Source organism: Microcebus murinus, chromosome 22 (assembly GCF_040939455.1).
Source record: "Microcebus murinus isolate Inina chromosome 22, M.murinus_Inina_mat1.0, whole genome shotgun sequence".
In the NCBI taxonomy this organism is placed as follows: domain Eukaryota; kingdom Metazoa; phylum Chordata; class Mammalia; order Primates; family Cheirogaleidae; genus Microcebus; species Microcebus murinus.
Genome location: NC_134125.1, coordinates 8,355,437 through 8,377,083, shown reverse-complemented (window position 1 = coordinate 8,377,083; position 21,647 = coordinate 8,355,437). Strand labels below are relative to the sequence as shown.

Here is a 21,647-nt window from a genome sequence, read left to right as displayed (position 1 = left end):
TCCCATCATCTTACTTCTACCTGTCAGAGGCATGTAATTAGTTCCACTGCCTGTGGAACTCAGTGTAAGGAATTTTAATCAACAACTTTTCTTAGAACCTATTAAACTTGGCTCATTACATTGAGAATCTGGGCTATTATGAAAAATGAAAGCTCTCAAACTTAGCATAGCCTCTTTTGTTTACAGTAGTTTCTATAGAACACTTAAGTTTTGAGGTCTACATTTACTTGGGTGCAGTTTTTAAAATGTTTTTAATCGACTAGTTCACGATAATCTCAAATTGAAATGTGCTAACTAAATGGAAACATATTATTTTAGGGCCTCTTTTTTTTTTTTTTAATTTTAGGTTGAAAATGGTGTCTTTGTAGCCAACCCACTTCAGGAACGCACAATTCTAATGAGGAAAGAGGGCGAGTCTGCAAAAAGCATTAACGAGATGCTTCTGAGCAGACTTTCTCGGTACAGGGCCTCCCCGTCGGCAACACTCGCTGCGCTGACGGGCTCCACCATCTCCAACACGCTGAAAGAGGATCAAGCAGGTATGTTGCTCTGTACTTGTTTGCTTGTTTATCTCTGGTCACCTGCTTTTTTATAGCACTTCCTCTGTGCCATACAAAGCCCTTGCTTTTGCATAGTTCACTTTATTTAGTCTTCTAGTCGTTGTCCAGTTTTTTATTCCAACCTAATACATGCTGTAGGCAGAGGACATGATGTCTCATGAACTTGTAATAATTCAAAACAGCTTTATCTTAAACTGTAAATGCCTTGTGATCATTACTGTTAGTATAAATTAATTGATTTCATGTTTAGGTATGCTTCATGAATGTGAAAACCTGATATTTAGCATCATCTTCACTAAATACAATCTTGACCAAGTAAGTAAGAGATAAACCTTCTACAGCACATATTTTGTTTGTTAGTATTCATCCATTTGGGGAGGCCAGGGTGGGAGGATCACTTGAGGCCAGGAGTTTGAGACCAGACTGAGCAAGAGCAAGACCCTGTCTCTACTAAAAATAGGGGGGAAAAAATTAGCCAGGTGTGGTGGTTTGCACCTGTAGTCACAGCTGCTTGGGAGGCTGAGACAGGAGGATTGCTTAAGCCCAGGAATTTGAGGTTGCAGGGATCTGTGATGACATCAATGCACTCTAGCCTGGGCAGCAGAGCAAGACTCTGTCTTATACACACACACATACACACACGCATACAAAATTTATCATTTGGTTTTTGTTATTTAGTGTTTTAATATAAATAGTACATTTACAGAGTTTGAAGGTCAAAAGAATGTAAAAAGGTTTATGCAGAGAAGTCTTATTCCCACCATGTTGGTGTGTTCTATATTGTGCCTTGTCTCCCCCTACCAGTTAACTGTATTATTTCTTGGTTTTTATTTATCCTTCCAGGGTTTCTTTTTCTTTCTTTCTTTTTTTTTTTTTTTTTTTTGAGACAGAGTCTCACTCTGTAACCCAGGCTAGAGTGTAGTGACAACATCATAACTCATTGCAACCTCAAACTCCTGGGCTCAAGCAATCCTCCTGCTTCAGCCTCTGTGGGACTACAGGCACCCCACCCAGCTAATTTTTCTACTTTTTGTAGAGATGGGTCTCACTGTGTTGTTCAGGTTGGTCTCAAACTCCTGGCCTCAAGTGATTCTCCTGCCTTGGCCTCCCAAAGTGCTGAGATTACAGATGTGACCTATCGTGCCTGGCTTCCTTCCAGGGTTTCTTTAAAGACAAATTTATGAGTTCTTATTTTCCACCTTTTCTTAATAAAAAATAGCATACTATATATATTATTCTGCACTTTTAAACCAGTTCTTAACCAGGATAAACTTTTAAGGGGTTAATAAACATACTCCCCCAAAGTTTTTTCTTTATTTCAGCATATTATAGGGGTACAGATTTTAAGGTTTCAAAAAATGCCCTTTTAAATAACATTTTATATGTATCCATCCTAATGTTCATCAGATTTTCAAAGTCATCTGGGACACAAAAAGGTTAAGAACCGTTATTCTAAAAAAAAAAAAAGAACCATTATTCTAGAAGAGTTTATAGATTATATACCAAATGCCTAAATTTATTTAATATAACAAACTGTGAATGTAGTAAAAGATAAGATTAGGAAAAACTGCCATATATAGAAAAATGTATCTGATATAATATATATTTAATGAATTTAATGCTATTTTCTGCTTTAATTCTTTTATAGTTTGAAATGCTAGGAAGAGGAAACATTTGTGGTTAATTCATTAAGAGATTACCAAATTAAATACTAGTGTGTATTAGAATTTGAGGACAATATTTTATTTCCATAGGCCTCTGTTGTATCAAATATAAGTGAGGAAATTGTTAATAGTTGTTATAACTTGAATAAGTGGATTAATTTGAGTTATAGGAAATACTTTGTAGAGGACAGTTTTTTTTACATAAATAAACATTTTTATGACAAGCTGAAAGCTTGATTTGGGTTTGTCCCTTGGGAGAAAATTGCACCCTACCCTGAACAATGGAAATATTGGATGAGAAAATACATGTAATATCAAAAAAAGATCTGAGCAAGGATTTAGAATTCTGTGGATACTGATAACCTGTGTTCTCAACATGTGGTCTCATTGTACTTTTATATATATTCTCCATGTATATATTTAATATGATGTTGCTGCATTAAAAATTCACCAGTTATAAATTAAGCAAACTTTTGAAAACTAAGTGAACATTTAGAGAGTCTAAACGTTTTTATTCTCTGAAAAACTAATACCTATTGTCATTTAATGTCTATTAAAACATCTTGGTGAAGTGTTATGCTCACAAAGTTTCTAATTTTCCAATTGTTGCCCTTTTTGGGTTTCTTTTTCTTTCCTTTTTGAGGAGAAGAAAAGAGGAGTTTATTAATTTGCTGGCAAATGAGGAGGTTGCAGACTCCTATCTTGAAGTACTAACATCCTGCTGTATTGGTTTTTTCTTTGTTTGTTTGTTTTTTGAGACAGAGTCTCACTCTGTTGCCCTGGCTAGAGTGCCGTGGCCTCAGCCTAGCTCACAGCGACCTCAAACTCCTGGGCTCAAGCAACCCTTTTGCCTCAGCCTCTTGAGTAGCTGGGACTACAGGCATGCACAACCATGCCTGGCTAATTATATATATATATATATATATATTTTTTTTTTAGTTGGCCAATTAATTTAATTTTATTTATTTATTTGAGACAGAGTCTCACCCTGTTGCCTGGGCTAGAGTGCCATGGCATCAGCCTAGCTCATAGCAACCTCAAACTCCTGGGCTCAAGCTATCCTACTGCCTCAGCCTCCCGAGTAGCTGGGACTACAGGCATGTGCCGCCAGGCCCAGCTAACTTTTTATATATATTTTTAGTTGTCTGACTAATTCTTTCTATTTTTAGTAGAGATGGGGTCTTGCTCTTGCTCTTGCTCAAGCTGGTCTCAAACTCCTGACCTCGAGCAATCTGCCCGCCTCGGCCTCCCAGAGTGCTAGGATTACAGGTGTGAGCCACCACTCCTGGCCCCTTTTTGGGTTTCTTACCAGTAGAAAGTTATGCTCCTGAATTTATGTCCTGAGAAAAGAATATACTTGTAGGAGCTTACATTAAAAAAATGAAGCTTTTTAAAAGCATAAGCATTCAAAACAAATATCAGATAGATTAGGTTTCACTTACTCATTTTTCTTATCTAAACCTTTTTAAAACAACTTTTCATGTTTCTAGACTATGAATGATAAGTTGTTATATTTTATAGCCTGACATCTTTCTAAGTAAAGCACTCTGATTGATTTTCTGTTGACATCATCGATCCTCACTAGCCTAGTATATAGAAAATCCTTAAATTCACTCCAAATTTCAGATATGCCAGTAAATAGGGGAGATTAAAGTATAGTTTTACACCTCTTGATTAGAAACAAAAATTACTTGCTTAATGGTAGTTAATGTCATTGGCCCTAAAAAAAGAAAAAATACCTATTAATATAATGGGTTATAATAAATCATGCAGGTATAAAATTATTTTGTGATAGATAGTGTGAAAGCTTTTATTAGGTTGAAATTTTTGGCTGATTTCATGTGCAGAGTTGTTTGTAGTGAGTATAATATCACAAGCCTGTCAAGAATTTGTTCTGTATAAGCTGAAAAACAGATCTTCATGGGAATACAGGTGGAGCATACCAAATCTGAAAATCCCAAATGCTCCAAAATCTGAAACTTTCTGAGTACTGACATAATGTTCAAAGGAAATGCTCACTGGAGCATTTTGGATTTCAGATTTATGGATTAGGGAAGCTCAACTGGCGTGACGCAAATATTTCCAAAATCTGAAAAAATCTGAAATCCGAAACACTTCTGGTGCCCAGCAATTCAGATAAGAGTACTCAATCTGTATCTGTTTTCTAGGGGAAACACAAACAGGAGGATTCTTCTCTTATTTTGAAATTTAGTCCATGTGAGGATTCATTCTTTTAAAAGAATTTTTAGAGACATGAGGGCATATTGAAGATTGGGAACACCTTCAAGAAATGTTCACACCATATAGTAGGAGGCCTGGGGTCAGTCTGTGGAGCCAGAAGATAATTATATTTTCCTTAGCTATTACTTTTTGCTCTGTTTCTTTTTTCCTTCTTGTTTTAATCCACCACTAAGAGTAATAATGTTCTGTTTTCTTAATTGAGGTATATCTTCGTTTGGGGCTTCCTCATTATACCTTAATCTGTTTTGGTAATCAGGTTAATGTCTGTGTAAAATATTTTTACTTAGCATTTTCATTCCTTTCTCTAGCAAATACTAGCTGTGGGCTGCCTCTAAAAATGCTACGGAAGACGCCTATCTATACCTGTGGCACGTACCTGGTGATGCTGGTGCCACCTCCAGGGGGATCAGGCAGCTCCGCCACCCGCTCTCTTTTTGGTGGAACAAGTGGTTTGTCATCTTTAAAAAGTAAGTGAATTTTACTGGTGGCACTATTCCCAATTTATCTCAAACTCTGAAATGTAAGGCTGTCCTGTTAATTATTTTAAACTGGCTTTCTTAAATAGTTGTTTGCAATAGCTCTCTTATAACATCAAAAATAATTATCAATAGTTATAGGCTAGGAGGATTTAAAAATAGAATTTTTTTGTAGTTACATAATATATACTTTTGAAAACTGTCATCCTGTAAAATTACTAGAAATAATAGTTCAGCAAGGTTTTAGGGAAGAAATGATCTTTTGCCAGATTACTTACTGATGACATGGCAAGAGCTCTACTCACTATGATAGAATTCCAAAGCTATTAAAATAAGTATGTAAAACACACCTCCATTTTAGGACACACAAAATGTTAAGCAAAAAAAGTAGAGAAGAAAATAAATGTAAAATTGTATTACTGTTTTTAAATGTACATATATTTTTATAAGGGAGCACAATATAGCAATTAAAGCAATGAGATTGTGGCTTCAGAGTGGCTACATAAAAAAAAAAAATGAAAAATAAAAAAATTAGTTCTTGTCCTGTGTAAAAAAAAAAAAATAAAAAAAAAATGAAAAATAAAAAAAAAACCAGAGTGGCTACATAGTTAAGTGGATGGAAGTTAAGTTAAATGGAATAAAATACAGAACCAAAAAAAATTCCTTTTCTATTACCATTTGCTAACTTTACTACCTTAGGGATATCATTTAACCCCTCTCAGACTCAGTTTTCCCAATTGTAGAAAATAAAAGGATAATAGCATCTCACATCATTGTTTGATGATCAAATGCAATAAAATATGTTAGAATATTTCTAAAGTACACACACAAAACAAAATGTTCTTTTTGTATATGGCAACAATTTTTTTGCATTTTTTTTCTTGGAATTTAAGCATATAAAATGTTTTAGAATCAGTTTACTTATTTTAATTCCCCAATATTTTATATTCTGTCCTCTTAAAATTATTTTCTTACAGTAATTCCATTAAAGGATTTTATTTCATATTTAGATTTTTAAAAAGCATTTCTTACTCTAACCAAAGCCTACAGATATAAATATGATCTTAGCAGTCTAAACTAAATCATGTATATAATATCAGCTTAATCTTAGGCCATTTCAAGTAGTTGCATGTGCTCAGAATTTAGATATTCATAACAACTCCAAACTCTTTTGCCTTTAAAATCAAATTGGTTGGACTTTTTTTCAACAGCTTGTTTTCTCTAACAGTGCATGTGACCAGGCTTTCTCCTTTAACCCCTAGGGCAGAGTAAATCGTGCAAATTTACTTTAGCCTTTTGTAAAAATTTAAAAAATATATTGAGCTATAACTTATATCATAAAATTCACCACTTTAAATACAATTCAGGCTGGGTGCAGTGTCTTAGTCCTATAATTACAGGGCTTTGGGAGGCAGAGGTGGGAGGATCACTTGAGCCCCAGAGTTTGAGGTGGCACTGAGCTGTGATTGTATCACTGCACTCCAGCCAGGGCAACAGTAAGACTTTCTCTAATAAAAGAAAAAAAGTAAATCAGTAATTTTTAGTATATTCACAGAGTTCTGCAGTCGTTACCACTATCTACCTGTCACCCCAAAAGGAAATTCCATACCCATTAGCAGTTGCTCTCCCTACGCCCCAACCGCTGGCATCCACCAGTCTACCTTGTGTTCTATGGATTTACCTATTCTGGACTTTTTATGTAAATGGAATTATATACTATATGGCCCTTCATGACTGGCTTTTTTTAGTTAATATAATGTTTTCAAGGTTAATCTATGTTGTAGCATGAATCAGTACTTTATTCCTTTTTATAGTTGAATCATGTTTCATTATATGAATGATGCCCCATTTCGTTTATCCATTCATCAGTTGATGGATGTTTGAGTTGTTTCTACTTTTTGCTATTTTGAATAATGATGCTACAAACATTAGTATATAAGTTTTTGTGTTGATATTTTTTTCATTTCTCTTGGGTAGAATTGCTGGGTCATTATGGAAACTGTATGTTTACCCTTTGGAGGAACCTCCAAAGTAGCTGTATCATTTTACATTCTCATCACCAGTGTATAATGGTTCCAGCTTTTCTACATCTTCATCAACATTTGTTATTTTCATTTTTTTTTATTATAGCCATCCTTGTGGATATGAAGTAGTTTTTTTTGTTTGTTTGTTTGTTTGTTTGTTTGTTTTTTGAGACAGAGTCTCGCTTTGTTGTCCAGGCTAGAGTGAGTGCCGTGGCGTCAGCCTAGCTCACAGCAACCTCAAACTCCTGGGCTTGAGTGATCCTTCTGCCTCAGCCTCCCGAGTAGCTGGGACTACAGGCATGTGCCACCATGCTCGGCTAATTTTTTTTATATATATATATCAGTTGGCCAATTAATTTCTTTCTATTTATAGTAGAGACGGGGTCTCGCTCTTGCTCAGGCTGGTTTTGAACTCCTGACCTTGAGCAATCCACCCGCCTCGGCCTCCCAAGAGCTAGGATTACAGGCGTGAGCCACAGCGCCCGGCCTGAAGTAGTTTTGATTTGCATTTCCATAATGACTAATGACGCTGAACATCTTTTTGTGTGCTTATTGGCCATTTGTATATCTTCTTAGAGGAATATCTATTCAAATCTTTTGTCCATTTTTAAAATCGGGTTATTTATCTTTTTATTGACTGTTAGTCTTATTAAACTTTTCTTTTTTTTTTTTTTTTTTTTTTGAGACAGAGTCTCACTTTGTTGCCCAGGCTAGAGTGAGTGCCGTGGCGTCAGCCTAGCTCACAGCAACCTCAAACTCCTGGGCTCAAGTAATCCTTCTGCCTCAGCCTCCCAAGTAGCTGGGACTACAGGCATGCGCCACCATGCCCAGTTAATTTTTTTTTCTATATATATTAGCCAATTAATTTCTTTCTATTTATAGTAGAGACGAGGTCTCGCTCTTGCTCAGGCTGGTTTCGAACTCCCGACCTCGAGCGATCTGCCCGCCTCGGCCTCCCAGAGTGCTAGGATTACAGGCGTGAGCCACCGCGCCCGGCCTAAACTTTTCTTTAGTCTCCTTGGCATGGCTTTTTCGCTCAGTTGAGATTGACCCCATTTGATTAAAGCAGGTCTTCATGGTGTCACTCTTTCATGAGGATGTAGCTTACGAAGTGATTCTGTTTTAGCCCAGCAAATCAGTAAATGCTTAGATTCCCTCTGTGTCCTGTTGCACATTGGTCACTGTGGGGGCTGCTCAGTAAGTGGAAGAATTGGTCCTTGCCGTTAGGAGCTCATAGTCTAGTTTGGAGAAATGATGTAGATGTATGAGATGAGAAACGATAGACGATGCTGTGTCCCTGCTGGGACCACGTGGAACAGAGGTGCATGCCGTGGAATCCAAGACAGGCTCACTGTGGAGTGGAGTAGGAAGGAGAGACTTGATGAGGTCTTAGGGTTTAAGCTGTGAAAAATGGATATTATTTATATAAGTTGTCAAGTGGGGGAAAGGTATATGTATGGTAAGCACCATGAAAAAGATATTCTGAGAAGATCATTTTGTTGGTGTTTAGGATGGAACAGTAAAAAATAGAGAAGAAAGAGTATAATGTAGGTCATAACTCGAGGCAGGCATAATAGGATCTGAACTACTAGGGTGGTGGGAATAAGAAAAAGAAAAACTCAAGAGACACAGTATGGTGTTACACATATTGGAGCTGTATAATTTCCTTCTTTAATTTGTTAAAATGTTGTATTAAAAATTGTCAACATTAATTTTCTTTTTTTTTTTTTGAGACAGAGCCAGAGTCTCGCTCTGTCACCCTGGCTATAGTATAGTGGCATCATCATAGCTCAATTCAACCTCAAACTCCTGGGCTCAAGTGATCCTCCTGCCTCAGCCTCCCAAGTAGCTGGGACTACAGGTGTACTCCACTGCACCTGGCTAATTTTTCTATTTTTAGTAGAGCTTTAGGGTTGAGCTGTTGTTTAGGCTGGTCTCAAACTCCTGACCTCAAGCGATCCTCCCACCTCAGCCTCCCAGAGTGCTAGGATTATAGGTCTGAGCCACCACACCTGGCCTGTAAAGTATTTCATATAAACGTTGTTACCTTGTGGTGTTAATAATCATAACCCTTTTTGCAGATACCCTTTTGGTAATCTATATAGAAAAAACTTTCTTGCAAAAGTTGCCATATTAAAAACACTCTCAAAAGTGGTTCAGTATTAAATTTAGGAAGATATTTTGGTGACAGTTCCTTCTGTGGTCTTACTCAAGTATTCTTCATCTCCTCATTGTTACTACCACCAACAAAAACAACAACAATAAAAACCCAACAGATAAGGGTGCGATTTTTATAAAAGTCTTGTTAAAAGCCTAAAATGTAAACTTTGAAAAATAATCTTCAGGCTCACTAAACAGCTTAATCTTTGTTTCTTAAGTCCTAGCCTCCAGCTTGGTGTATAATATTTCAGATGGTCAGTTTACAAGTCGTGCGGATCTCATAGATGCTGCAGGAAGCTCACTGGGGCGTGGTGCTCTTGTACCAGGATTGGGTAAGAAATACATGCACACATTTCCTGGGAACATTTAAAGTTTTAGGAACTTTCTTTTGAAAAATCTTTCCAATTCCCTGTGGTATTCTAGTTCCCTGAAAAGAAATAATTTTTTTATAGTATTATTTGATTTGCGGAATCAGTACAAGAAATTGCCACATGTAAAATTCTTCTAAATAAATTGCTGTTGAAGATACTGTCCATTAGGTTGGGTGATGATGCTGTTAACAAATTCTCAAAGCTCATCCCTTAAAAAGGTTGATTTCCTGTGAGGAATTGGTATACTTGTTAGAAAATGAACATTATGTGGCATATTGGATTTTTCTCTTTGCCCTGGCTACTGGGAAGCTTGTATCAAAATTTGGGCTCAGTTACTAGGGCTTTTTATTGTGAATGTTAACTGGTCCTGTTGTACCTGTTTTTAATGTAAGCCACTTAAATCCTTTTTAAAGTAGGTCACATATAAATCGGTTACTAAGGCATACCTATTTTGTGAGGTTTATTCCTTCTCATGTAGGAGTCAAGCAAAATTAAAAATTAAATCCTGGCTTCTTGCTGAGTCTCAACCTAGTGCTTTGCCCAGTAACTCAATGGGAGTAGGGATGGGGATTGTCAACATTAGAGGAGTGCTTGCCCCAACACTCTTCGACAGTGCCTAGGAGAAACATGTATGCAGGCAGATGGTGACATGACAGTTGAATAGTGTGCTCTTTTTGCAGGTGCCTGTTATGATACAGTGAACAACATGCTGTGGACGTGCTCGAATGACTATATCGATCAGTGGTGTAACCCTGGGAACCAAGCCTTCCATTATGTCTGCCAGAGACTGGGAGTCAGCCACATTATCACTGAGCCCAAAGGTGAGGTGCAGTCATGGTCTGGCAGGAAGAGATTTTCCCCCTGAAATGTGGGAGTACACGGCAGCATTAGTAGGTGTGGACATAGACCAACACCAAAATGTGTCACCAGCCTTCCCTCTTTGAACTAAGAAACCCCAAATCCTTTGTTATCTATAACCTGAAAGATTGGTTCATAATTATGTAAAGAAGTATGTAAGTAGGCCGGGCGCGATGGCTCACGCCTGTAATCCTATCTCTCTGGGAGGCCAAGGTGGGCAGATTGCTTGAGGTCAGGAGTTCGAAACCAGCCTGAGCAAGAGCGAGACCCGTCTCTACTATAAATAGAAAGAAATTAATTGGCCAACTAATATATATAGAAAAAAATTAGCCTGGCGTGGTGGCGCATGCCTGTAGTCCCAGCTACTTGGGAGGCTGAGGCAGGAGGATTGCTTGAGCCCAGGAGTTTGAGGTTGCTGTGAGCGAGGCTGACACTACGGCACTCACTCTAGCCTGGGCAACAAAGTGAGACTCTGTCTCAAAAAAAAAAAAAAGAAGTATATAAATAAATAGAGCTTTTGAGGTGGCCCATAGACTTTTATAAAGGAAAATTGTTATGTCCCTCTTGAAATGGTCAAAACTATGGTGTAAAAATCTGTTATTTGGGCTGGGCGCGGTGGCTCACGCCTGTAATCCTAGTTCTCTGGGAGGCCAACGTGAGCAGATTGCTCAAGGTCAGGAGTTTGAGACCAGCCTGAGCAAGAGCGAGACCCCGTCGCTACTGAAAATAGAAAGAAATTAATTGGCCAACTAAAAATATATAGAAAAAATTAGCCGGGCATGGTGGCGCATGCCTGTAGTTTCAACTACTCGGGAGGCTGAGGCAGGAGGATTGCTTGAGCCCAGGAGTTTGAGGTTGCTGTGAGCAAGGCTGATGCCACAGCACTTTCGCCAGGGCAACAGAGTGAGACTCTGTCTTTAAAAAAAAAAAAAAAATTGATTATTTGTATTCAGCATGGGATTATATGCTGTTACAGTGTTTTACATTGATAATGACTTATTTGTATATAAGTTAGAAGAGTTACCAGTGAAGGGCCTTTGTTTTTTTGTTTGTTTTTTTTGAGACAGAGTCTCACTTTGTTGCCCAGGCTAGAGTGAGTACCATGGCGTCAGCCTAGCTCACAACAACCTCAAACTCCTGGGCTCAAGCAATCCTGCTGCCTCAGCCCTCTCGAGTAGCTGGGACTACAGGCATGCACCACCATGCCTGGCTAATTTTTTCTATATATATTAGTTGGCCAATTAATTTCTTTCTATTTACAGTAGAGACGGGGTCTCGCTCTTGCTCAGGCTGGTTTCAAACTCCTGACCTCAAGTGATCTGCCTGCCTCGGCCTCCCAGAGTGCTAGGATTACAGGCGTGAGCCACTGTGCCCGGCCTGTATTTTTTAATATTAGTATGAACATTCTGAATATTAAGTTAATATGAAATTAATTAAAATCTTGTCTTTAAAGTCAATTATGTTGATGTGGAGGAGTGAATCACCCAGCAAGTCCTCTCCCCATAAAGCAATACTAAAACAGAAAAAATTAGCAAAAACAACTATTTGCAGGCTCGGGAAATTGGCCAAAGGCATGCACCAAAATGAGAATGGTTTTTGCTAAAGAGAAACACTGAACTTTGGGGAAGAAGTAGAAGTCTATGGTGTTCCTAGCTGGGGCTGTGCCTATCCCCAGGCGCTTCAAGCTTGGTCAGCACAGTTTTCCCAGGGTGGGGAAGATTGTTAGAAGCAGCATCTTTGCTGCCAGAAGGGACTGACTTGATTGGGAACAGAGCATGGAAAGACCTTATGCCCAGCAGCATTGTCAGTTACAGAGGTTATCTTGGTGGCAAACACATGACGCAGACCTGTGGTTTAGCTGCCTGAGACGTGGCCCTGGTGGAGCCAGCAGCGGACCAGCAGACTAGCTAGAAGTTTAATAGTGAGATCTGATAGTGAGAAAGCTCTAGGCACCTTGATAAGCTCTCCACACACCTATACAGAAGAGGCCTGTTCACACATCTCTGGCTACACGTGGGCCTACATACATATGCAGAGTTGTGAGAGGGCCCAAACAGAAAGTAAAAACTAGGGCAGAGCTCAAAAGTACCCAAACTTTGGTGTGCTTCCCCTAAAACACACAGACCATCCAGGGTGTAAGTGTTATTGCTCAAGTGTTATTGCTCAAGGTCTGACTAATCATTGGTTGACAACATGAAGGAATACAGACAAGGGTGACCAGGTGGCCCTAGGAAGCCAGGTTTAGAAATAGAAACAAGAACAATAAAAATAAATGAAAGAAAGGAACAAGGATTTGAAAAAATAAATAAGCAGAGAAATCAGTAACCACGCAATGCAGGGGATACTGGATGTTGAGCTGATGAAGTCAGATGAAGACTTTAAAGCAGCCATTATACATATGTTTAAAGAACTAAAAGAATTCAAGCTTTAAAGATTAAAGGAAAGTATGATGACTATGACTAAACAGAGAATTTCAGTAAAGAATTTAAAAAAACAAAGAACCAGATGGAAATTGTGGATTTGAAAAGCATAATAACTGAAAAGAAAATGTCAGTAGAGTGGCTCAGCAGCAGATTTCAGTTGGTGGAAGAAATAATCAGCAAACATGGCACAGATAGATAGAGTTAACCTATAGATAGATAGAGTTAACCTATAGATAGATAGAGTTAACCTATAGATAGATAGAGTTAACCTGTAGATAGATAGAGTTAACCTGTAGATAGATAGAGTTAACCTATAGATAGATAGAGTTAACCTACCTGAAGAACAGAAAAGGGCCCTTGAGGAGTACTGGTCAGGCATTTGTAGAATGTCCTTCCATTTGACTTCATCTGATTTTTTACTCATGATTAAACTGAGGTTATGGATTTTGGGGAAGAATACCAGAGAAGTGATGTCTGTTTCACATTATATCATATTCCATGGTACATAATATCAACATGATTTATTACTAGGGACATTTAAAATTGATCACTTGGAGCCAGTAACGGTGGCTCATGCCTGTAGTACTTTGGGAGGCTGAGGTGGGAAGATTGCTTGAGACCAAGAGTTCAAGAGCAGCCTAAGCAAGAGCAAGACCTCGTCTTTACCAAAAAAAAAAAAAAAAAAAGGAAAAAGTCAGCCTGGCACAGTGGTGCATGCCTGTAGTCCCAGCTACTCGGGAGGCTGAGGCAGTAGGATCGCTTGAGCCCAGGAATTTGAGGTTGCTGTGAGCTATGATGACGCCACTGCAATCTAGTCCAGGCAACACAGCGAGATCCTGTCTCAAAAAAAAAAAAAAAAAATGTTCACTTGGTTTAAATGTTGTCTACCAGCTTTCTCTACTATAATGTTGCCACTTTTCCCTTTTCATAATCTATTTGTTAGAAGCAAGTCATTAAGTCTAGACCACACTCAAGGGAACGGGTCTTAATCTCTAACTCCTGAAAGGAAGACTATTAGAGAATTTATAGATATCTATGTTAATTACCAACAGTAATTAATAAATTTTGGGGGGAGTGATACTTTAAGGCTACATAACTATTCCTATATTCTGTTTGTTCTTGAGTTAGTTTTGGTTATTTGTGCCTTTCTAGAAATTTGTGCATTTCATCTAGGTTTGCTTATTTATTGACATAAAGTTGCTCGTAGTATTTCCTTATAATTATTTTAATATCTATAGGGTCAGTAATAATTTCTCTGCTTTTATTCTTGATTTTGTTATTTATATAAATTTGCTAAAAATTATTGAATTGTGTACTTAGAGTGGGTGAGTTTCATGGCATGTAAATTATACCTTGGTAAAGCTGGAGAAAAAACAACCAGCAAAAAGAAGAAAAGAAAGTCAACTATATATATAATAGTGATTCCCACACCCCTTGCCTGAACCGTAGACTTAGGTATTTACCTCCACTTGGTTATCCAGAATGCATTTTCAACCTAAACAAACTTTCTGTGTCTCTTCTTCTCCAAATTTGTATCTATTTCAGTATATGAATCCCCATTCTTTCATATACACAGACTGAGAGATTTGAGTTATCTTTGACTCTTTCTCTCACACCCCACATCCAAGTGGATGTCAGCAAATCCTATATTTCCCACCAACTGTGCTGCTACTGCTCTAGTCTGAGCCATCATTGTCTTCACCTGCATTATTGTAGCAGCTCACTCATGGATCTTTCTTCCTGACAATTGCCACTGAGCAGCCAAGGAGTCTTTTGCAATCTTAGGATGGATTTTTTTTTTTTTTTTTTTTTGAGACAGAGTCTCACTCTGTTGCCCTGGCTAGAGTGCCATGGCGTCAGCCTAGCTCACAGCAACCTCAAACTCCTGGGCTCAAGAGATCCTTCAAACTCAGCCTCCCCAGTAGCTGGGACTACAGGCACGTGCCACCATGCCCGGCTAATTTTTTCTGTTTTTACTTGTTTGGCTAATTTCTTTCTATTTATAGTAGAGACAATGTTTTGCTCTTGCTCAGGCTGGTCTCGAACTCCTGAACTCAAGCAATCCTCCCACCTCGGCCTCCCAGAGTGCTAGGATTACAGGCGTGAGCCACCACGCCCAGCCTGAGGATGGATCTCTTACTCCTCTGCTCAGATATCTCTACTAGCTCCCCATGGAATGCAAAATAAAAAATTGACACTCTCCTTTATTTCAGTAGGTCCCAAAGCTGGTTTTCAAAAAGTCTTTGATCAAGATGAATAGTACTCACCTGAATTCCCCTGTGATAAGGCTAAAGACCCACCAGTCTGGCCTGGGGGTTAATACACAATCAAAAAGTTTCATTTTGGCCAAGTCCCCTTTCTCTTCAGTTTTCTTTGAGTCCTGTCTTCGTAGTTCCCAGTGCCCACAACCCTTTGTAACTCTAAGGTCCCCCGCCCAGGCCTCCTTCTCCAAGATTACCTATTTTCCCATTTCTTTCAGGCAGTTCATTAAGCTAGTTTTAAGGGAAAAAAGCATTTTTTTTAATACTTTGTCTATTTGGATTATTTTCACCTCTGTTGCCTGAATACCTGTAACCGCTCATGAAATATGTGTATTGTTATTTAAGAGGATGCTTGTCAACTATCACAAGTTTAATTGATGGATGTCTAGGCTGTGATGACTAAATGAGATTAAAATGTTGAGGTACTGTGGGTAGAGAGATTTATGGACAGGGGGATTCTATCATGGAGCAGCCATACAAGATGGAGAGATTTTACTAGAATGGTGATCAGCATGAACTGTGGGCTGAGATGGCCTGAAATCAAATCCCAGCTCTGCTACTTCTTAGCTGTGTGACCCAGGGCAAGTTATTTAACCACTCTGACACTCTTGGTTTATTGCCCTGCAAAGCAGGTTTAGAACCACCACGTAGAGTAAAGCCTCTAAAGCATTTAGCCCGTTGTTCAGCATATAGGATGAGCTCAGTAAGTGGGAGCCACTTGTGTTCTAAACAAATGAACTCCCCAGATTTTCACCCCAGCACCAGTGGCAGGGAGGAGGGTTCTTCAGCAGCAGCAAAAGAGACTGTTGCCAAGATATTCTCTCCTAGTGTGTGTGTGCCAGCCTGTTGTGAGTCAGAGGTCTGTTCCTCCAGGACCACCCATAGGGACATCTTTCCTCACTGATTTCCTTTTCATCTTCTAGAAGAGGCTATAACCACGAATGAGGTTATAAACCAATTACTGCACCACGTTGGTGCGATGTGCATACACCAACTCAATCTTCTTGCTACCAACCCCAATCTTCCAATCACAAGTGTCTTGGGCAAGCAGCATCCGATTGAAGCACACCATCTTAGCAGTATTTGTGACATTATGGAGAAGGCCATGGTCAACGGAGATACCTGTATTATACGCTGCATCCTCGTTGTCTTTCAGGTAAATACACTGTTTTGAGATAAATAAGATGACAGAGACAAAGAAACACAAACCTCGGCTTTGGCCAGCTAATTTGTACAAGAAAAATCTAATGGCATTCTTGTTTCACATCTTAACCACATTTTAATCCTATAATTAGTATTATCATATTCATTGCACTGCAGATAATGGAATATTACTGTACATTGCTCATTGCAATTAATATATGCCAAATATTTACTATAATTATACCATTATACAATAGAAGAGATTGTGGTTAAAAAATCCACCTGGTTATTTATCCACCGAATATCTACCGTGTACTTTTTTCATAGGGATAATTTTATCCCCAGCAGAATTAGCATTTTCAGATATACTCCTTATGTTTCTGTAGGTGGTGTTTAAATTTTTCTTCAGCCCACAAACTGAAAGGAATCGAGACATCATTCGACGGTCAGGATTGCTGCTTTGGCAGTTGTTGATGGCACCAAAAGATCAGATTTGCCCTGAAATTCAGAAGGAAGTCTGCCTTGCCATCAGGTAAGCAGCAGGTGATTTTGGTAGTGCTCTCTGCAAAATGATTCTCCTTCAAAGCGTGGGAATCTTCCCTGCCAGCTGCTAGCGTGGATGTCTGTCACCCTCTCCCACAGTCCCCATGCACTGGGGATAATTGGGATAATTTAACTGGAATGGGCTTTGGAGCCCCACCCTCAGAGGACCGAAGCCAACTGTGTACCTACATTTCCTCATCTCACCTTTTGAATCTTAAAAAAACAAAACAAAAACCCTTTTAAGGAGATATTTTGATCGTTTACAAGCTGATCTTCTCATTTGGCAGAGAGTGTGGCAGGGTGGTTAAGAACCAGGTTTTGGTAATAGGCAGATCTGAGTTCTAATCTTTGCCACTTACTAGCCATGACCTTCGTTTGAGACCTCCATTTCCTCAGCTGTGAGAAGGGTGTAAAAACAGCACCTGGGCCGGGCGAGGTGGCTCACACCTGTAATCCTAGCACTCTGGGAGGCCGAGGCGGGCGAATTGCTTGAGGTCAGGAGTTCGAAACCAGCCTGAGCAAGGGTGAGACCCCCCGTCTCTACTATAAATAGAAAGAAATTAATTGACCAACTAATATATATAGAAAAAATTAGCCAGGCATGGTGGCGCATGCCTGTAGTCCCAGCTACTCGGGAGGCTGAGGCAACAGGATTGCTTGAGCCCAGGAGTTTGAGGTTGCTGTGAGCTAGGCTGATGCCAGAGCACTCTCTAGCCTGGGCAACAAAGCGAGACTCTGTCAAAAAAAAAACCAAACCAAAACAAAACAAAAAAAAACAGCACCTGTGTTGTGGGTTTGCGAGGTTTGCCCAAGGCAGGGCTTGATGCAAAGTGAGTGAGTGTTCAACAATGTTAGCCTTTATCAATCTGCTAAAACCTTCTTAGACATGAGGCCATTTTCAATTTATCATCAATTTTTTTTTTTAGTTCAGTGAACTTTTATCCAGGAATATAGCCTTAATGTGACCAAGTATAATTTAGTGACCAAAAGAGAACTGAGTGGTTAGTCTGAAAGAACCATGTGACAGGGGTTAGCATAGATGACAGAATTATTTTTCCTTCCACAAATAGAGTATGCTTTGGATCTCTCTCTGTTGAGCATTAAGGTAATGATTAAAATCTGGTGCCCTGATTTCTTGGTGAAAGGAAAATAAAAAACAAACGAAAAAACTGGTGCCATGAGGCAACTTCTAGGGACACGGGTATAGTCACTATCTTGATTGTGGTGATGGTTTCATAGGTATATACGTATGTCAGACTTATCAAATTATATAAGTTAAATATGTGCACTTTATTGTATGTCAAATCTCAATAAAAAATAAAAGAAAAAATTCTGATACTCTTTCCAATACTATTTATTCTTCCTGCCCTTTTGGTAAAGCTGAGAATTAGAAATTCCTTCTCTCAAGTGAATTTGGTGGGGAGGAAGCACAATCTGTTTATATATAGGCTTGACAACATTGACTTTTTTCATAGCTTACCAATTCTTTTACCATTTTAATTCCTAAGAGGAGGAGGAGATGGATGCCATTTACCATGGAAGTGACTGAACTGGATCATGACAGTGAATTTAGGTTCATATGGCTTTTTAGTAATAAAACTTCAGAGTTTTATGTAATCAAACTGGCATCTTTAATAAAAATGAAATTTAAATATTTAGAGTTTGGATTTTCTGGGACATTGGCTTAAAAACTTTCTGACTTTTCTGTCATTTCAGCTCTGGTTTAAATATCTTGTACCCAGGTGAAACTGAAATCAATAACTTACTTAAGCTGGTCTTAACAGAAGGTGAGAGTTATCCTTTAATTATCCTTGAACAACCATCCTTTTTTTGTCCCTAAGGAAACAACTAGATATTAAGATAATCGATACTTTCTTCTTCATGTCTGTTAGCATATTTTAAAAATGTATCTGCATATATGCCAACACTTAAATCAAATTGAAAGCAGAAACTATGGGTTTTATATGTATCTTTAAGCTTTATAAACCTCTGTCTCCACTGCTTACCATAATGTATGGGACTATCGATGTTTAAGAAATGTTTTAAAATAATGACTTCTTGGTGATTTCTAAGCCAGTTTTTCCCACACATTAAAGCCTAACTTTTTAAGTTAGACTAAACAACAACAAAAGATACTGTGTTAAAAACAGTCTACATTTAAAAGCAACATTACTTTAAGGATTTATAAGTCACACTTTATATCAAGAAGGTAATTATACTTTGATCACAATTTGGGTTCAAAAAGTTTGATTGGTTATACAGTAGTTTTTGCTGCTGTAGTTTGTGCAAGTCCAGTTCCATATGCCTGCCCCTAGATTGTCAGCAATCTACTTGATTAACAACTTTTTTGGCTGGGCATGGTGGCTCATGCCTATAATTACAACACTTTGGGAGATCAAAGCAGGAAGATCACTTGAAGCCAAGAGTTCAAGACCAGCCTGGGCAAAACAGTGAGACCCTTATCTCAAAAAAAAAAAAAAAGAAGAAGAAGAAGAAGAAAAATTACCTGGCACGCCTGCAGTCCTAGCTACTCAGGAGGCTGAGGCAGGAGAATTGTGTGAGGGCAGGGTTCGAGATTGCAGTGAGCTATGATCAGGCCCTCCATTCCAACCTGGGTGACAGAGCAAGACCTTGTCTCTGGAAAAAAAAAACACAAACAAAAATAGCATCAGTTTTCTTTCCTTTTTTGAGGGGACAGAATCTCACTCTGTTGCCCCCGGTACAGTAAGTACAGTGGCATCATCATAGCTCACTGCAACCCCGAACTCCTGGGCTCAAGTGATCCTCATGCCTCAGCCTCCTGATTGGCTGGGACTACTGGTGCCACAACACCCGGCTAATTTTTTGTAATTTTAGTCTCGCTATTGCTCAAGCTGCTCTTGAGCTCCTCAGCTCAAATAATCCTCCCGCCTCAGCCTCCCAGAGTATTAGGATTGCAGGCGTGAGCCACTGCGCCCAGCCAGCATCAGTTTTCTAAGTGCCGTATCTGGGTCGTTCACGGAGCTTTGTTCTGTGTTAGGAGAGAGAAACAGCGGACTCTCGCAGCTGAGGGATGTGATCCTAACCAACTTAGCTGAACAGCTTCAAAACAACCGATTTGGCAGCGATGAAGATGAGCATTACAGGTGACACTAGTTATGTTATTCACTCTAGCCCTTTCTTTGTATTCTTCTGAGTCATTAATTTCCATTTAGATGTGTTTCATCAACTTCAGTATCCTGTTATAGCTAATATGATCATTAGCATGCTAAACCTAAAGCATGGACCAACTGAAAGATAATAAATCCACAGTTGCCCTCAGAACTGATAATAGCACATTTCAGTTTTATCACCAGAGCAACCTGGGTCTGGGGAGAGGGTCCTTAGCAGAAATAAGGGATGGAACTTATTTCAGAGATTTTGACTAAGGTGCGGACCACATTGCTCGCCCGCAAGAGAGGCTGAGCTTGTGTGTTAGGGCCGGTGAGGATGAGGAAGGTGTTGGTTTATAAAATACTTTGGCTAGGTGTTTGGGTGCCATTCGGTTTCTATAAGTTTGATTTAGATAATATACCTAGTTGTTAGCATCATTACTAAGATGATTTGCTTGCAGAACCAGTGAATTTTGTATCTTCTGTTTGTCGTCTCATACCAATTGTAATAAACTTTATCCTTTTATGAATAAACCATCAATATTTTATTGTTACATTTTTCCTGCATTTTAAAGACTAAATGATGAACTTTTACACTACATTCTGAAGATTGTTGTACGAGAATCCTGTATCTTAATCACCAAGTGCCAAACTGTCTCTAAAGATGATTTTCAAAAGCTCCTTTCAACTGTGCCTGTAAGTAAAAATGAGTTTAATGCAAGAAAAATTATATCAAGTGTCCCTGTTTTCATTTTCCTATATTGAGAGGTGTATTATACACACATACATACAGGCTCATTTTACAAAGACAGATGTAAAACAGTTTATGAAAGTCAATGTATAATGGCCTATCCTAGAAATGTAGAACTATACAAATCCACTTGAAATGCTTTTTCCAAAGACTTATTCCACCTGCTTAAATTGCTTGATGTAATAAATGTTCCAAAGTTGGATGTTTTTGTTTTATCTAGTGAGGGTTTTCCCCCCTATTAATTTTTAGTTTAGCATTATTTTCCAAACTGTCAGTGTTTTATGGAGAATGATAGGAACTAAAAGAGTCTTTTAAGAGCTTAGGTGTCTCCCATAATGGAGATGCATGTGAGAGGGAGGGGAAAGAAGAAGCAGTTAGAGGCAGAAAGTCAAGTAAGTATTCTGAGTGCTTAGTGAGGATTGTGTAGCAGAAGGCAGAAAGTTATAGCAAATGTGTCGAAGTATGTATCGAAAGCCATGTGGAAACAAGTCACCTGAGAAACTAACTTGGTCTGTTTTCTGTACTTTTCTCTTTTTGTTTCCTTTGTCAAAATCTTTGCAAAACATGAGGATAACATGCTCGCTCTTTCAGTAGGTTTAGATCATTTAAATGCCCTTATTTGTATTAAAGGCTGCGTCCTCCTGCCTGCGCTATCTGATGGCAGTTCAGAATCACCTTCTCAGTAACACTATTTTGATTAAACCTGATGAGAATGATGACAGTGACAACTCCTTGCAGGGAGAGACATTGAAGGTACAGGTAAACACCAAGCTTTATTTTAACGATGCTTTCTATCCAGTGTGCAAAGCAGCTTAATTGGCTAAATTTCTGTGTACTATGATGTCAGAATTCACCTGTGGCTTATACTCTTGTGAGAGGTAACATTAGGCCACTCAACTCATTCTATAGATTTTTATGTCATTGCACAGTGGTCACCATATTTGTGACACTCTCATAATGTGTCATCCATGTGCTCCTGTCAATCTTTTTGTGCCTTTGTTTATTTCCATCTTCTTTTAAGAACTGTAAAATATGGCACAA

General features: G+C 38.7%; 1 protein-coding gene across 5 annotated transcripts in view; it reads left to right on the top strand.

Moving 5' to 3' along the window:
- Positions 1–21,647, top strand: part of HECTD4 (HECT domain E3 ubiquitin protein ligase 4) — a 179,885-nt gene that overhangs the window by 73,605 nt on the left and 84,633 nt on the right. For 3 of the 5 annotated variants that reach the window (XM_075996573.1, XM_075996571.1, XM_075996570.1), the window contains exons 8-17: positions 347–539; positions 4,774–4,932; positions 9,344–9,457; positions 10,177–10,317; positions 15,962–16,194; positions 16,568–16,713; positions 18,441–18,511; positions 19,744–19,849; positions 20,431–20,551; positions 21,237–21,365. In XM_075996573.1, the coding sequence (XP_075852688.1) occupies positions 347–539; positions 4,774–4,932; positions 9,344–9,457; positions 10,177–10,317; positions 15,962–16,194; positions 16,568–16,713; positions 18,441–18,511; positions 19,744–19,849; positions 20,431–20,551; positions 21,237–21,365 (1,413 nt within the window). The remainder of the gene's footprint in view (positions 1–346; positions 540–4,773; positions 4,933–9,343; positions 9,458–10,176; positions 10,318–15,961; positions 16,195–16,567; positions 16,714–18,440; positions 18,512–19,743; positions 19,850–20,430; positions 20,552–21,236; positions 21,366–21,647) is intronic. The other 2 variants (XM_075996572.1, XM_075996574.1) reach the window with 1 other exon arrangement.